At 41.9% G+C, this 18,318-nt stretch overlaps 1 protein-coding gene across 3 annotated transcripts in view; it reads right to left on the bottom strand.

Moving 5' to 3' along the window:
• ASPG (asparaginase) overlaps positions 1-18,318 on the bottom strand; it is a 129,174-nt gene that overhangs the window by 15,065 nt on the left and 95,791 nt on the right. For all 3 annotated transcript variants that reach the window (XM_027848957.1, XM_027848959.1, XM_027848958.1), the window contains one exon: positions 5,277-5,363. In XM_027848957.1, the coding sequence (XP_027704758.1) occupies positions 5,277-5,363 (87 nt within the window). The remainder of the gene's footprint in view (positions 1-5,276; positions 5,364-18,318) is intronic.

Genomic DNA, 18,318 nt, shown 5'->3' with positions numbered 1-18,318 from the left:
AATTGAAGAAAACATGGGAGATCAGTGAAGAAAGCTAGGTGGCAAAGTGAAAAGAGGGCCGGACCTGGAGTTAAGAAGTTGTGAGTTCAAATCCCACCTTAGACATTTAATAGCTGTGTGACCCTGGGCAAGTCATAACCCTTGTCTGTCTCAGTTTCCTCATCTATAAAATGGGAAAAATAATAGCACCTACCTGCCAGGGCTCCCATAAGGATGAAATGAGATAATATTGGTAAAATGCCCTGCAAACCTTGTGAAACTCTATAAATGCTAGCAATTGTGATCATTATTATTCCTCTAAAGGTTGAGTGTAGTATAACAGAAGAGCCTTGACCTGGTGTAAGGAGATGCAGGTCTAGACACTGGTACTCATTTGCTGTGTGACCCTGAGCAAGTCGCTTCCCCAACTTGGTCCTCAGTAACCACCTCTGTAACATAAGAAATGAACTTGCTCCCTTCTTCCTTGGTCAGACCACAGCTGAAATATTGTGTTCAGTTCTAGGTACCATATTTTTAGGGACCACACTGACAAGCTAGAGTGACAACAACCAGAATGAGAAGTGGACTGGAGACCATGTCACATAAGAAGAGTGACAGAAGGAACAGGGATGTTTTAGCCTGAATAACAGAAGACTCAGGAGAGGAGATGATGGCTGTCTTCAAGTATTCGTAAGGTTGAGATTTATTCTCCTTGATCCCACAGGGTTGTTGTTCATCCTTCATTTTCAAAAAGGACAAATGACATCATGAGGGTGATGTCTTGACTTGCACATGAGTTGGATTTAAGTGAAGCAGAGTTGCAGAAAGTTGTCAGCCGTACTTTGTCTTTCAGAGTCATCAAAGTCCAGTGGCAAGACAAAAGTCAAGATGACTGGTGATGGCTAGAGATGCAGTGGATGACCTTGGGATCTTGGATGTCTGATCAAGCTCTAAGCTCCACAGCACCTGCTTCAGTTGCCTTCAAGGCCATTGGAACAAATTGTTCTCATCCACCCATTCCACCAGAGGAAGTGTTCACATGCTTGGGGTAGGCACCCCCTAACTCACTGACACATCTGAGACCTGTGAGGTACCCTCAACCTGGTTGAGCCCATCTGTCAAAACAGGTTTTACCAGGGTGTGACTTCTGTGCATACTAGAGCTTCTTGGAGCCACCGGTGAGAATTGGGTGACAGGTGGACCCCAAAGGTGGATGGGCAGTTCTGGAAAGTCCTGGGCAGGCCCTCACACCAGAGGTGCTAGTCCTCCCTGAATACTCTATACACCTCTTCCACAGAGCAGAAGGAGGCGTAATGGATAGAAACTGCCGAGGCAGATTTTGGCTCTCTATGCAGAAAGACTTCCTACTAATCAGAGCTGTTCCAAAGTGGAATAATCTACCTCCGGCCTGCACAACCTGTGGCCTGAGAGCTGCTTGCTTTGGCAAGCCGCAGGCCTGGTCTACCTTGATAGAGGATGAGTTGCCAGCCACTGGATGTCTTCAAGCAGGGAATAGATCACTTTTTGGAGGAGATGCGGGAGAAAGGTTCCTGCTTCTTTTAACCCTGAGGTTCTTTCCAGACCTAAATCTATGATCCCTCTGAGATTCCTTCCACCCCTGAGATGTTATGACCCTTGAAGCCAATTAAGCTTCTTCAGGTGAAGGAAGGAACAAGGAGACAGCTAGTCAACCTTCACTAATAGACCAATCGACTCTGCCCATTATCCCAGGTCTTCCGTCACTTGAGGAGGATGGAAAATGGAGTCTAACACCACCTGCCAATCATCTTCCTGATAGTAGGGAAGGTCCTTGATGGGGCAGCATCTGGAGAGTGGGATGTGAGGGGCAGGTTCTGGGAGAAATGGGTCCCAAAGGGTTTAGAAGCCTTGTCCACATTAATGCAGATGTCAAGGAAAGGCAAAAGAGAGTGGCTGCCCTAAACATATTTAGCAAGGATTAATTTATAAGACCCCTTTCAATCCTGATGGATCGTCCTCTAGAGATGCGACATAGAAGGGGTGAATGTTAAAAGCCTACTCTATGGGAATGGCACAGTGGAAAAGGAGAACCATACAAAAGCAGCTTCATCTCAGACTTCGCAACTTTTCCCAGAGCTGACTCTGCTTCTTTGGACCCCGCAGGAAATGGACCAATCCCCAGATATCTCCTACACACACCACTCACTCCCTTGCAGGGTTTCCTTTGTGCCCAAGCCCCTCAGAGACTCTGCTGTCTAAACTCTCTTTCTCTCTCTTCTTTTCCTTTCTGTATTCCACTGTCATCTTTCTCTTTCACTCCCATTCATTCTATTCTCTCCCTCCGCCATCTTTCTCCCTCTATTATCTTTTTCTCTCCTATTCTCTCTCTTCTCTCCCTCTCTTCTTCCTTATTTTTCCCCTCTCTTCTCTCTCATCTTTCTCCTCCAACCCTTCTTTCTTTTCCTCTCTCCTTTCTCATCTGTTTCATCTTGCTCATACATGTCTCATCACTCTCTCCTTTATCTTGCCCTCCTCTGTCTCGTCTTTCCCTCACCCTAATAATTCTCTTCCCAGTTAGACAGGTTTTGCAGGGACTATCTAAGCCTCAGTCCAGGGCCATCTTCTTCTCAGTGAAGAATGTCATTCTGGGAGTGCCCTGGGCGGGAGGGTGAGACAACAGGTGGGTGAGGTTGCATTAAAGTCATAAGGGGAAGGTGCTGGGCAGACCTATTCCAGGAAACCATCCTCCCACCCACCATTTTCTCTCTGAAGTGGCTGCCTTCTCTACCTGAAAAAAAAAAAAACAAAACAAAACTCTAAAAGCGGGGGCAACAATAGGAGGAGAAGTCTATTTTTCTATAGGTTGGGAAAGAGACAGGGACCTTTCTATCCACTGGGAAAAGCACTGGATTTTGAGTCTGAGTACCTAGGGTAATTCACACAGCTTTGCTACTTCCTACCTTTGTTACTTTGGGCATTTCCCTTCCAATCTCTGGCTTTTAGTTCCCTCATCTGTAAATGACGGAGTTTAAGGAGATGGGATCTAAAGTCCCCACAGGTTTGAGAGCCAATGATTCACTTATTCATCCTTCATTTTCAAAAAGGACAAATGACATCATGAGGGTGATGTCTTTCTTGACTTGCACATGAGTTGGATTTAAGTGAAGCTTCCAAACAAGAAGAGTTCTTTTTGCTTCTTGACTCTAACCTTGTTGTGTGACATCCCAACATCATCCTGCTCTCTTTGAACTTCTATGACCCTACAAATTTGAAAAGGAATAGTGAGGAGGGCCCTGGATGGGAGGCAAAGTCTAGTCCAGGGGTGGGGAACAGGTGGCCTGAAGGCCACATGTGGCCCTCTAGGGGCCCTGAAGTTTTAATTCAGTCAAAGGGCCACATGTGGCCTTGAGGCCACAGGTTCTCCATCCCTCATCTAGTCCCAGAGATATCACCTTTTCTGCTCCAATAGAAAGACTCTTGGATGTGAGGTCAGAGGACCTGAGTTCCAATGCTATCTTTGCTACCTATTTCTTTACTTTAGAGGCCTTAGTTTCCTCATCTGGAAAATGAAGGAGTGAGAGAAGAAGGAAGGAAGGATTTATTAAGGGCCTACTATGTGCCAGGCACTGTGCTAAGCACTTTACAATTATTATCCCATTTAATCCTCACAACGACATTGGGAGGGAGGTACTAATATTATCCCCATATCACAATTGAGGAAACTGAGGTATATATATATATATATATATATACTATACATATAGTATATATAGGTTAATGACTTGCTCTGGGTCACACTAATAAGTATCTGAGACTGGATTTGAACTCAGATCTTTCTGACTCTAGGCCCAGTACTATATCCACTGTACCACCTAGCTTCAAGTGAGGGGGTTGGATTAGATGACTTTTAAAGTACCTTCTAACTCTACATACATGATCCTATGATTTTTTATTTTGGATATTTATCCAAGGCAATATAACTAATAAGTGTCATAGGCAAGATCTGAACCTCTAACCCTTGAACAGACAAAGTTTAACACTTTCCACTACAGGAGGTTCCCCTCTGTCCACAGCATTAACTAGGGTTAACTGTGGGGTGATGGACAACAGGCTTACACACAAGCTCTGTTTTGCTCTTCCCAGGCCACTGGGGTTCAAAGCCCACTAAGGCTGAGATCTCCTCAATCACAAAGGTATTCCTAGGTTCTAACACAGAAGCAGAGAACTTTGGAGTGGCAAAAAGGCCTTAAAACAGAACATAAAATAGAATGTCCCAGCTGGAAGGAGTTTCAGAACTATAATATGTAAAACGTCAAGGTTGGAAGAGTTTTAGAACATGAATATTAGTGTCAAAAGGAGCCTCAGAATCATAATTTACAGAATCTCAGAGCTGGAAACACTCTACATCACAAAATACAGAACGTCAGAGCCAGAAGGGACATCAGAATCTATCTCCAGGGGTGGGGAACCTGCAGCCTCGAGGCCGCATGTGGCCTTCTAGGTTCTTGGATGCAGCTTTTTGACTGAGTCCAAGTTTTACAGAACAAATGCTATTATTAAGGGGATTTGTTCTGTGATGTTTAGATGTGGCCTCAAGGCCACAGACTCCCCACTGCTGATTCTAGTTCAACCCCATTTTACCGAGAGAGAAGTTCAAATTCAGAGAAGAACAGAGACTTGCTCAGTGTTGACACAAGAAGTTAGAGTCAGAGCAAGGTCTGGAACCTAGGCCTCAGGACTCCCAGGCCAGGGCTCTATACTCTCTGTCTGCATCCAATGAACCATGTCTAGAATCCAAGCCCAAGGAGATGAAGGGTTCATAAGGACTTCATTTCTGTGAACCTCTGAAGGACAATGGAACAGGTTGTCATATCCCTAACAAAGGGCTTCTCTTTTTCCCAAGAGACCTCATCTTCTGCCCCTTAAATTTTCCTGAGGGAATCTGTCCATCTAGAAGAGGGGTGGGGAACCTACAGCCTTAAGGCCACTTAAGGCCACAGGACAAATCCTTTGGACTTAAAGATTTAGATGGCCACTGATTTGTTATGTAAAATTTGGATTAAATCAAAAGGCCACACTTAAGGATTTAGAAAGCCACCAATTTGTTCTGTAAAATTTAGATTCAGCCAAAAGGCCGCACTTAAGGACCTAGAAGGCCACATATGGCCTTAAGGCCATAGGTTTCCCACCCCTGATCTAGAACAAACCCACCAGATGCTCCCTCTAGGAACCAAAATTGCTGTCTTAGCTAAGTTTTGGCAGCACTGATGTGGGCTGGGAATGGGGACAGCCCAGGGAATCTGGCCAGTGTCTCTTACCTGCAGAGCTCAGTCCCTGCACCCTGAAGCTCCTGAGGAGACAGCTGAGCACCTGCATCCCTGAGGAGCCGGATGACATCTCTGTGCCTGTGACAAAAAATAAAACGAAACAATAATTGCTTTGTTCCCTCTTCCTAGAGGGTTTAGCATTGTGTCATACAATGCTAAATGTTAAATGCTAATGTTTGATCGGGAATCAGAAAAACTGACGGAAGTCAGAGACTGATCAGCTCTGACATTTAGCATTTGTGTGACCTTGGACAAGTCACCTAATTTCTCTGGTCTTTCATTTCCTCATTGGTAAAACAACTGGGGGGGCGGGGTAGGAGGCGTAGATTGGATGACGTTCCTTCCAGCTCCAGATCTCTGATCCTAGGATTTTTGAAACAGATTTCCCAAGGGTTGTTTCCTAAGAGGGGAAAAATTATCTCTGCCTGAAGGCTATTTCTAGCAGGCTATCATGGAATCATGGAATTCCAGAACCCCAGAACTGGAAGGGATCTCACAGGTCATCTTACTCAACCCATTCCTGTGTAGGAATCCCTCTCCAATGTCCCCGATGAAGGGTCATCCACCCAGCCCTTTAAGACAACCAGGGACGGTGAACTTCTTTTCCCTCGTAGCCCTTTCCATTAGTGACCAGTTCTAGTGTTTGTACAACTTAGACTGCATGGGCTCTGAGGTTCCCTCACCCAATTCTGAAATTCTATGAATATAGATATTTTTTTCCTTCTGAATCTGACTTCACTCCTTGGCAACTCCTCCTAATTGTTTCTGGGCCTGTCCTTTGGGGCCAAGCAAAACAAATCTAATCTTTCTACCTCATTATAACATTTCAATTACTTGAAGACAAAGGTAGCACCTCGCACCTATCAGATTGGATAACATAACAGAAAAGGAAAATGACAGATGCTGGGGGAGGTGTGGCAAAATAGGTACACCAATGCGCTGTTTGTGAAGTGATGAAATGGCCCAACAATTCTGGAGAACAATACGCCCAAAGAGTTATAAAACCGTGCATGCCCTTTGACCCAGCTATACCACTATTAGGTCTGTATCCCAAAGAAATTTAAGAAAAAAGACCTATGTGCACAAAAATGTTTATAGCAGATCTTTTTGTGGTGGCAAAGAACTGGAAATTGAGGAGATGCCCATCAATTGGGAAACTGGCTGAACAAATTGTGTTATACATTGTGATGGAACACTATTATGCTATGAGAAATGATGAGGGGGATGGGTTCAGAAAAACCCAGACTTAAATGAAATGATGCAAAGTGAAACAAACCAGGAAACCATTGTACGTAGTAACTACAACATGGTAACAATAACTACCTGTGAAAGATTTAGCCACTCTGATCAAGATGATGATCCATGACAACTCCAAAGGACTCAAATGAAAAATGCTATCCACCTCCAGAGAGAGAATTGAGAAACTCTGAGTACAGATTGAACCATATTTTTGCTTACTTTATTTTTCATGCTGTTTTTTTGCTACATGGTTAATATGGAAATATTAAGTCATATACTTCATATGTGTAATTGATATCATATCATTTGCCTTCTCAATAGGTAAGGGAGGGACTAGAAAAGGAGGAGAATTTGAAACTCTAAATTTTTAATTTTAATTTTTAAAATGAATGTTAAAAACAAACAAACAAACAAACAAGTACACACACCACCACAACTACCAGCCCACCAAATACTTGAAGACAGTCATATCATATACACTCTAAATTCTCTCTTACCTAGGTTTTCATCATGCCTGGTTCCTTTAGCCAATCCTCATGTATCATGGTCTCCAGTTCCCTCACAGTACTGGTCACTCTCCTCCGAACACTTGTTAGCTGATCAATGATCCTATGCAGGACTAAGTAGGAGCTGACCAGGGCAAGGGTCTATCTCCTACCTCAGAACTTTTAGGAGCCCAATTGGTGAGAGTACCCTGGTTGTGGTTGCTAAAAGCCTATGCTGAAAGCATTGAAATGCAGCTTTCTGGGTTCCCCAAAGTCACATTGCTTCCATACTGACAGCTCCAGTTTGATAATGTCCTTTCTAAAATATGGCAATGGTGATTTATTCAGTGGAAGGAACCTTGGATTTGGAATAAGAAGGTCCTGTATTCAAATCCCAGATGTACTACTTACTAGCTATGTGGCCTTGTGCAAATCCTTTCATCTATCTGGTTTTAGTTTCCTAATCTGTAAACCCAAGAGTTTAGACCAGATGACCTCTGGAGTTCCTTCCAGCTCTAAATCTATATCACTATGATCACTAGTTGAACTCTTCTTGTCCCTTCAGAAGGCCTAGCCTCTTCTAAGAAATAGCTTCATAGCTAATAATCTTGGGTTATTACACTTACTCATTAACATATTCATTGCTGTGCAAGTATACCAGAGACCACCTAGGCAGAAGGAGGAAAGAGATGAACAGTTTAGGAAGCAGACCACAAGTCTGGCATGAAGACATGATATAGAAGAGGTTTTAATCATCCAGACTTTGCTATAGTGCTCTCTCACCTCTCTCCTCTCTCTCTTTCTCTCTCTCTGGAAAAATAGAGCAGCTAACGAATTGTTGCCTTGCCTTAAGTATGATTTTAGTCTTCAAATGATGAGGAAGCAACAAGGAGAACTGCCACTATGAATTTAGTTCTAACCAATAAGGGACAACTGGTTGCTAAAGTAAGAATGTCAAAAACTTGGAAGGAAAGTGTCCACTCCTTGGAATTTGTGATAGAGAAGAAGGAAAATTACTCTAGTGTTTTTGATAACATATTTCAAAAGACACAAAAAGGCAGAAAGGAAAAATTGTATGGCCTAAAATGATGCAGGGAAACACAACCTTTAAAGGGATGGCTGGCTTTCAAGAATAATATTCTTAATAGTTCTCCAATTACAGAAGCAATTCCAATAAGAAAGAACAGAGTAAACTCTCTAAAGTAACTGATGTGGATGCACAGGGCTAGTTTTTTTTTATAACTTTTAAACTTATAAATCAATAAACATAAATGAAGATCTTGCTAACTTATTCCTTCCTGTTCACAAAAAGAAAACAAAGCCCTGCAGCCACATTGCTTAAAATAAATTGCATAAACAAATGGGTTCTAAAAAACATCCAATTAAAAACCCTTAATTAAACACCAAAATAGAAATCTTGAAAATTAAAGGTGAGACTAATAAAATTGAAAATTTAAAAAACCATTTAACTAGTAAAACCAGGAAATGTTCTTTTTAAGGAAAAAAAAAATAGATAAACCATTGGCTAAATTTGAATTTAAAAAGAAGAAAACCAAATTACCTGTATCAAAAATGAAAAAGATGAATTCACAACCAATGAAAATGAAATAAAAGCAATTATTAGGAGCTATTTTGCCCAACTGCATGCCAGTAACACTGACAATGTAAATTAAATGGATGAATATTTATAGAAGTAAATCGGTTGCTGAGTGTGGTAGCTGGTAGTCCCTTCTACCAGGGAGTCTTGGGCAGAGGATCTCTTGAGCTCAGGAGTTCTGGACCACAGTGGGCTAAACCCATGAAGTATCTGAACTAAGCCTGGCACCAATATGCTGAGTCCACAGGAGCAAGAAGGCCACTAACCTACCTAAGAAGAAGTGAACTGGCCCATGCTGGAAGAAAAACTGATCAAAACTCCCATGCTGATCAGTAGTTGGGTTGGGAATATGAATAGCTACTGTATTTCTAGCCAGGGTGAGATAGAAAGACTCAGCCCTCTCCCCACTCCTCAAATAGATGAATGAATGAATGGATAAATAAAAAAAATAGGTGGATGAATAAATAATCTGGCAAACCAGTAAATGTGTTTAGAAAGTAATTTAAAGCCTATAGTTAACTGAGAAAACATAGCATCTGAATGATATTATACACTGGTCTTTAACCTAAATATAATGCAAATTTGATCCCTTTGTTTTAGCATAAATATGGGATATTTGTGTCATATCAGCATCATTTTTAGTCTTAAAACTTCACTTTTCTATGTTAAAACTTTTGTAATTTCCAAGCACAAGAATGTAACATTTGACATAAAACTGACAGGAAATTGGCCAACTTTATATTTAAAATACATGTCTGGGAAATGGAAGCAAGGATAGGTGAACAGAGAGGTGAGCACAAAAGCGTGGTGTCGTCCTGGGGGACTGTTAGAAGCACTAAAGCTCCCAATGAGATGGGGCTGTCACAAATACTTAAGATAATAAAAAGTTATCTTGGGGGCAGGAGAAAGATGGGAAAAGAGATAGGACTACTGCTCAGAGTAGACAGGATGATAAGAATGGATAATGAAAAGAGCCAATAAGGGGCAGGGAGGTGGTGCAGTGGATAGAGCACCAGCCCTGAAGTCAGGAGGACCCTGACTTCAGGAGGTCAAATCCAACCTCAGACCAAACACTTGACATTTACTAGCTGTGTGACCCTGGGCAAGTCACTTAACCCCAGTTGCCTTAAAAAAAAAAGTCAATAGGAATAGATGATGTCAGAAAACAAACTTGCCAGCAACACAGAGCAACTCAAAGGACATGTTCAGAAAATGACTGAATTATTGAAAAGTCCCAGAAAACATGCAGATTCAAGTGACAGACCAGAGGATGGGTCAAACAAATCACAGCAACCTCAGCATTATTGACATTTCAGGAAGCTTAGAAAAATGAAATGGTCTAAGCACTCAGTTTCAGGAAATTGTTCAAGAAAACTTTCCATAATTAATTAAAATAAACAACAACATAAAAATAGAATCCACGGTATTCTGACAAGAAAAAATTACTGAGTCATGCCTCCTTGACACCTTATAGTTTAATTCTAACACTGAAATGGTAAGTGGGAATAGAACCTACAAGTTGCAAGAATGACAGAAATAACATGCTATCGAACACCAAACAGGATCACAACCTATTCCTCAAGGAAGGGCAAGGTCAAATGTCAGCTGCTTGACAGCAGGAATTTTTTCCCCCTTTCTTTGTATCTTTAGTACTTACCACAGTGCCTGGTACATAGTAGGTGATTAATAAGTGCTTGTTAAATATAATATATGTGGCTCAGATTCTTAAGATCTGGCCTGCTTGCATTAGCAATACAAATGCTTAGATTCCTTAAGAGTCTGGTCAATATGACAGATGTTCTAATAAACCTTATCTTTCAGCCAAAGACAGGCTGCCTGCCTGTTGTGATTCTGGGGTCCCTGCACCCCTAACCTCTAAACCTCAACATTTTGGTGGCTCATATGGGGAAGCTGCCTACCCCAAGTTCTTCTCCAGCCAAGACTGGAAGGTATATAAACCTCCTCCCTCCTTTCTTGCCTTGCAGTTGGGGTCACTCTCCAAGCACCTAGGAAGGCTTGGAGGTGCTTTTTGGGCAGACAATTACAAGATTGTCTTACATTCAGTCTGATGCTCTCAGGCTCTAAGTCCGCAGCACAGAGGACAAGGATGGGCACCCTATCCAGAAGTGTATGTCTAATTCTGTCAATTCTCTCAGTGCTAGGGAATTGGGAAAACTGCAGGTGCTTTTTGGTTCCCTGAGGCTTACTTACACCCTTCCCTCTACATCCCTGAAATCCTCCTTCATGAAGGTTACAGGGAAAAGTTAGAACAGCTAAAAACACCTTAGCAGATTCTGGTGATCATTAAGGAGTTTTGAAACACCTTCGTAACAACCCTGGTCACTCCCTTCTCCCACTCCCTTCCCTTGAATCAAGAGGGTATTTGTTAATCCCTCTTATAGGAGAAGAGAGTTTCACCCCCCCACCCCCAGGCCTGAATTCGCCCTCTGCAGCATAGATCCTACTGGCAATGGCCTTGGGCCCTGGGGCAACCAATCACCCAGGTTCAGCACATCCTGCTCAAGGTAAAGAAGCTAGCCTCCGAACTTGGGTAAGCATACTCTTTTAAACTTGTAGTTTTAACTGTTAATGATGAGATGTTGATTCTCTGTGTAAAGTAATTTGGAAATGCATTTAACAAAACTGAAGTCACCTGATTGGTAATGGGTTTGTTTCAAGTTTCAAATTGGTAAACTTTTTCTATCAAGCAACTTTTCATAATTTGGTTACAGCTAAAACAGCCTGGCTATTGTTGGTTATTGTTTTAGCATGTAAACTTGCCAAAAAAGCTTGTTTGGGTTTTGTCTTGCTGAGAATTTGCAAGTATATAGAAATAATCTCTAACGATTGACTTTTTACACCAGGACAAATTTAAATTTGAGATGTAAATCCTGGAAAAGTTTTTCCTAAGCTATGATTAGTGAAACTTGCAGTTTGAGGTAAAAGCTCATAGAATTTTATTTTGAGTTGTCTGATGGATCATAATAATCCATCAATAATCAATAATCCACCATTTAGCCCTAAATCTAGTCCCTGCTTTATCCTTTTACAGCAAATTTCTATAATCAGAGCAAGTGGTCAGTAAAAGATCAATGCAAGTGTGGGAGATCTTGCTGTTTTTGACCTGAATGTGTAGTCATTCAACACCCCCAAACAACTGAAATTAAATCAGAAATATCTTCAGTTTAGTTTGGGGAGAATTCAGTGATAATTGAAGTGAAAGTCAGTCTCTGGCAGATTCATTTGTATAACTATTGCACCCAGGAGTAGAAAACTTCTACTTGCAAAAGTTATTACTTAAACTGCAGAAAAAGTAACAAGATAAGTTAATCCTGCAGGTCAAATGTAAATTATTTCAATGGGGCTCTTACACTTTTACTTCTCCCTATATCAGAGCTCTGTAGTCTTTTCTGTCAGATTTGTGTCTTTCAGACTACAGGCCATTCACCTACAGTTGGTAGCAAACAGCGGGTACCAGCCAATGTCCCCCCATTAACCCCTGGATGCAGCCTATGCTTGCTTGGTTCCAGTCAACCTCTTTGGGACCCCCTCAAGACAGGGACAGCTCTACACTTCTTGCCAGCAGCAAGCAGTTTCAGAAGGCAAGACCTTCATCCCTTACCCCAAAAGAATTTGAGTCCCATTTGTTTGAGAGGGAATGATGGGGATGGGATCTGAACCCCTAAAAGGAAAAACCCTGGACTTTCCCACCTGGCCAAATCTCAGGCATTCACCTGAGGCTATAATTCTATCAACTGGCCTTTCATTGTGGATAAACCCAATCTCCCAATTCTGTTCTGTTACCTCCCAATTGCCCCTGGCCACTTCCCACCCTTAATCCTATCTAGACTACATTCTCCCTTGGACACCTGGTCCAGGTCCCTAGTCTTTGGTTCACCCCATCTTACTGGACACTCTAATCCAGATCCTCCTTAGACCCCCTCCTCCTGTCACCCCAAACTACTTGGCCACTTCTAGATCCCTCCCACAGTCTTTCTGTATATAAGGTCCATCTTGTCTCCATTAAGGTGCTCAGATTCTTAAAATCTAGCCAATAAGATGGATGTTCTAATAAGCCTTGTCTTTGGCTGAAAAAACAAATAAATATAATATATGTAAAACTAAGAAGCATGAACTATGAATACAAAATGATCTAACTAGAAAAACTCAAGATATTGTATAGATAACTATGATCTATTTCCTTTGATCAGCAATTAAAGTTTCTCTATTTGATTGAATGCAATAAACATTTATTAAGTGCTTATGCATATTAAGTACAGGCACTGGGGATACAACTGACAAAAATAAAACAATTCTTGCCTTCAGGGAACTTATAATCAATGGAAACAGACAACACATATCCAGGTTAGTATAATAGGAGATACTTTAAGAACAGGGAGTTTACTAATAACTGGAAAGGTTAGAAAAGGCTTCTTGGAAGGAATTATACTTAACCTGAACCTTGAAGTAAGACAAGGATACCGACAGGCAGAAATCAAGACAGATCAAATTTCAAATATAAGGGATGGGATGACTTGAGGAAAAGTATGAAACTGAAAGATAGTATATTAAATTTGGAGAACAGCTAATGTTCCGTATAAAAGGGAGTGATATCAAATAAGACTGGGAAGGTAAGTGGAAGTCAGTGGACAGCCTTAAATTCCAGACTAAGGTGTTGGAATTTTGGCAAATCCCTTGCCCTGACATTGAATGTAAGGCTACAACCTCCTCTTTCAATCTGATCACCTAATTTGTGACTCCTGCTATAAATCTATATCCTCTAATCAAACTGAACTTGAGTGACTCCAAAATATATCTAGGGCTCCAGCCACTATAGCTAAGTTTGCCTTAGCTCTCCTTAGCTCCTAGAAATGCCTTTTCTCTCTTTCTACCTCTCAAAATTTATCTATTCTTCAGAGACTATGTACCATCCCCTCCATCAAGCCCCTTCAGCTGAACCTATCCCCTCTCTCTCCTCACATTTTTTTTATCCGTCTGATCAGGGGACAGAGAGATGGCACAATAAAAAGAGGGCGGAGTCTGGAGTCAGGAAGATCTGAGTTCAGATCTGTCTTTAGACACTTACTAGTTGTGTGACCCTGGACAAGTTGCTTAATTTCTATCTGCCTCAGTTTCCTTACGTATAAAATGGACATAACACCTCCTTTGCAGGGTTTTCATCTCATCTCAAATGAGATAACATTTATAAAGTATTTTGCAAATCTTGAAGTGTTACATAAACTATTACTTATCATCATTAACAGATTGTGGTCTCATGGACCCCATCATACCCATCTCTGACTCAGCAGCAACTAAGCCCAATATCAGGAATTATGGAATAAAGAAATGGCAAAATACAGGAAAGAGAAGTGGGGGGAAAAGGGACAGCTAGGTGGCTCAGTGGATAGAGAACTGGCCTTGGAGTCAGGAGGACCCGAGTTCAAATCCAGCCTCAGACACTTGACACCTACTAGCTGTGTGACCCTGGGCAAGTCACTTAACCCCATTGCCTAGCAAAAAAAAAAAAAGTTGGAAAAAATAATGCACTGCGAACAAGAGCTGAGTTTGAATCTCAGTTTTGCAGACAAGTTAATTCATTCTTCTGAGCCTCAGTTTCCTTATCTGTAAAATGAAGATAATGAACTTTGTACTATTGACTTCAAGGGGGTATTGTTAAGGTTTGAATGAAATATAGGTGTGCATATACATATATGTGCACATTAAGTACATATATGTATGGAAACATATCTCAGATTTTCAGGACATCACTCTTTCCTGCTTCTCTTCCTACTTATCTGACCTCTCCTTCTCAGGCTCCTTTGCTGGATCCCCCTCCAGATCAAGCCCTCTAACCACAGTCCCTAAGGGCTCTGTCCTGGGTCCTATTCTCTTTCCCTTCTATACTATTTCACTTTGGGATCACATCAGCTTCCATGAATTTATTGCCATCTCTATGCTGATGATTCTCAGATCTTCCTGTCTTGCCCCAGTCTCTCTGCTGACCTCTAATCTCACATCTCCAACTGCCTTCAGATATGTCAAATTACATATCCAGTAGACATCTTAAACTCAATATGTCCAAAACAGAATTCATTCTTTCTTCTTAAACCCTCCCCATTCCTATCTTCCTTATTACTGCATACGGCAACATCATGCTCCCAGTCCCTCAGACTTGCAACCTAGGAATCATTCTGGATTCCTTACTATCTCTCACCCCCTTTCCCCTATATTCAATATGATGCCAAGGCTTGCTGATTTCACTTTTGCAACATCTCTTGAGTGTACCCCCTTTTTCTCCTCTGACACTACTACCACTCTAGTGCAAGCCTTCATTATCTCACGACTAGATTATTACAATAGCCTGCTGGTGGGTCTACCTGTCTCCAGCCTCTCCCCATTCCAAACCATTCTCCATTAAGCCACTAAAGTGATTTTACAAAAGCACAGGTCTGATCATGTCACTCCCTACGCAATAAACGTGCTCCCTATTGCTTCCAGGATCAAATACAAAATGTTCTGTTTGGCATTCAAAGCCCTTCATAATCTAGCCCTCTTATACCATTCCTCTTATTCTTTACTCCCTGACACATACTCTTCAAACCAGTAATATTGACCTCCTGGCTGTTCCACAAACAAGACATTCCATCTCTGATTCTCCCTCATGCCTAAAACACTCTCCCTACTGCCCCCCACCCCCAGCTTCCTTTAAGTCCCATCTAAAATCCCACTTTCCTCAGAAAGTCTTCCCTAACCCCTCTAAATTCCTCTTTCAATTATTTCCTATTTATCTCGTATATAGCTTCCTGTATATATTTGTTTTCATGTTGTCTCCTCCATTAGATTGTAAGTTCTTTGAGGGCAGACATCATCTTTCACCTCTTTTTGTATCCCCAATGCTTAGCACAGTGCCTGGCACATAGTAGGCACTTAAAAATGTGGATTGGTTGACTAACTTGTGTGTGTGTGTGTGTATATGTGTAAAAGAGGAAGTTTTTAATATATATATACACACACACATACATACACACACATAATGTATATATGTATATTTGTATGTATGTATATGTATACATATATAAAATCTACATATCTTTCCCCTTAAACCCTCATCCTTCCTATACCATCTTCCTAGTATATATAGATATGTATGTGCATATATATATACACATAGTGTATATATACATAAACATACACATTGTACCTGTCATATATACACATATAGTATGTATATATGTAAATAAAGATATAACTATATATATACATAGATATCAATATATATACACATACATAGATTTATATGTATATATATACATACACATACACACACACAGACATATATATATATACATACATACACATCTCGAGAAATATCAGCTTCTGCCATTACTCTTTTTATACCTTCTGGAGACCTGCTGGTTTAGTTATTCAAAAAGGGTCAGGCCCCTGCCTGCCTGCCTGCCTTCCTGCCTGCCTGCCTGCTGGGGCCTGAGTTTTAAGCTAAACTGCTTAGGATGTTACTGGGAAGGTAGGGCTTCCTCTTCTAGGCTGGGAAAGTGGGAAAAGGCTGGGGAACCAGTCGCAGGGCAGGGCAGAACAGGGTGGGGCGGGACAATTCCTGCCCCCCCCCCCCGCAATATGTCTAAAATATGTCTCAAGGACTCTTCCTCATTTTTGCTTCCCTCCCCCCACCCTTACTCCAACCAGAAAATCAACTTCTGCACCTTCAGCCCAGGCCTAGCTGGGTGGGGAAAACACACAGAGCCCGTTCTCTGAAGCCTGAAGAAGACACAGCCCAAGCAGAAAAGGAGGGGTAAGCATCAGGGTGTGGATTCAGGAGGCCTGGATTTTAGTCATTGTTTAGGCTACATGACCTTGGACAACCCTCTGGGGACTTCAATTTCCCCATCTAACAAATGAGGGGGTTGGGCAGCTCACACATTCTATTCCACGACATCGTCCTTTTCTCTCAAGGAGTTCACAACCAGGCTTGGGACATCAGAGTACTACAGGTAGTAGGATCAGAGAATTTAGAGTTGGCAGAAGTCTAAGTCCACCCCCATCATTAGACAGAAGAGGAAACTGAGGCCGAAAAGGAAAAGCAGCTTGCCCAAGGTCATACATAGCATAATAAGGTCACTATGGCAGGACTAATTAGGTTGCCCATGAGGAAGAATTCTCAGGCCACAGGGAAAAGTGAAAGTCATCCAACTCTGCTTTCCCTCTGTGACTCTGTTGGCCTCACTTTGTAGAGAGGAATATGCTGGGAATAAGTCTGACACTTCGAAAGGCTTTCTGAATTCCCACATACCACCTTGGACAGTATGAGACCTTGAAAGGGTTAAAGCTGCTTCTCTAACAGGCTGGTCACCTAACACTTGGAAATAGACAAAGGAGGGAGAATCTGGCTGATGATCTCATTGTCCATGCCCATGCTTTCCCTGGCAGGGAGTGGCAAGGATTAGTGGGCCTACTATTCTAATGGCCTGAAGATGGTAGTGAGAAGATAAGGCCCCAAGAGATTGAATGACTTGTCTCATTTTAGATAGCCAGTGAGTGGTAGAGCCTGGCTCCTCTGAAACCTAACCTGGTCTTCCAATCATCACATTATTTGGCATGTGAAGCATATAGGAACCCATCCTTCCAGCTTCCAGGAATCATCTTTGACTCTTTTCTCTTGCTCAGTCCTCATATCTGATCAGTAACTAAGTTACTGCTATTCTACCGTGGTGGGATGTCTAGAATCTATTCCCTCCTCTCTGTTCACTCTGCCCTGGACCTAATTCAGGTACTTATCACCTTTTTTCTGGATTACAGTAAGAGGCTCCTAACTTGTCCCTAGATTTGCCTATGGTTTTTCCCATTCTTGTTCATGATTCATGGATCTGCCAAAGCAATCTTGCTCATGCACACCACATCACTTTCCTCCTGGAATGCCTTTGGGAGTTCCCCATGGCCTATAGCATAAAATCCTAGCTCCAAAGTGGGGCAGTCAAGGCCCTCCACAGTACAGCTCCCACCTACATTTCTTGCCACACTACTCCCTTTGAGGCATTCTACATGCCAGAAAAACAAGATAAGTTGCTCTGTAATCCCATCCTATAGTCTCCTGCCTCCTGCATTCATGAAAGCTGTCCTGTCCTCCATGCCTGAGACATACTCTTTCTCATCCCTGCCTATAGAAATTCTGGTTTTCCCTTCAAGGACCAACTCCTCCAAGAGTCTTCCCTAATCATTCTAACTGAAAGTAATTTTCCTCATCTCAAATGTTCATTAGAATACTTTGTCTTTACCACATTCTTTGCCTTTATCACATTTATTCATGTATATGTCATATCTTCCATGGAGACTATAACGTTTGAAGGCAAGAATCAGTCTGAGGAAGAGAATGAAAACAGTCTATTCCTGTGGGAGGAGACACAGCCCTATACTGGAGGAGTCCCTAGTTCGAGAAGCAGACATGACCCTGCGCTAAGGTTACTCTCAGTCCAAGGGGAAAGGTTGGTCTCTGCCCTTAAGGAAGCCCTGTTCTGAAAAGGAGACATGCAGGGCTCCTGACTTCTGGGAACCCTCAGGATTTGGGGGGAACCCCATGGTCTAGCTGAGTTTTCAGGAAACAAAGACATCCAGACACATATGTATCACGCTGTTTCAGTCTTTGAATAGAGAAGGAAAGGAAAGGAAAGGAAAGGAAAGGAAAGGAAAGGAAAGGAAA

The sequence above is a fragment of the Vombatus ursinus genome, unplaced genomic scaffold (genome assembly GCF_900497805.2).
Source record: "Vombatus ursinus unplaced genomic scaffold, bare-nosed wombat genome assembly UNPS02007284.1, whole genome shotgun sequence".
Taxonomy (NCBI): domain Eukaryota; kingdom Metazoa; phylum Chordata; class Mammalia; order Diprotodontia; family Vombatidae; genus Vombatus; species Vombatus ursinus.
The sequence above is the reverse complement of the archived record's forward strand: the minus strand, read 5'-3'. Positions and strand labels throughout refer to the sequence as shown.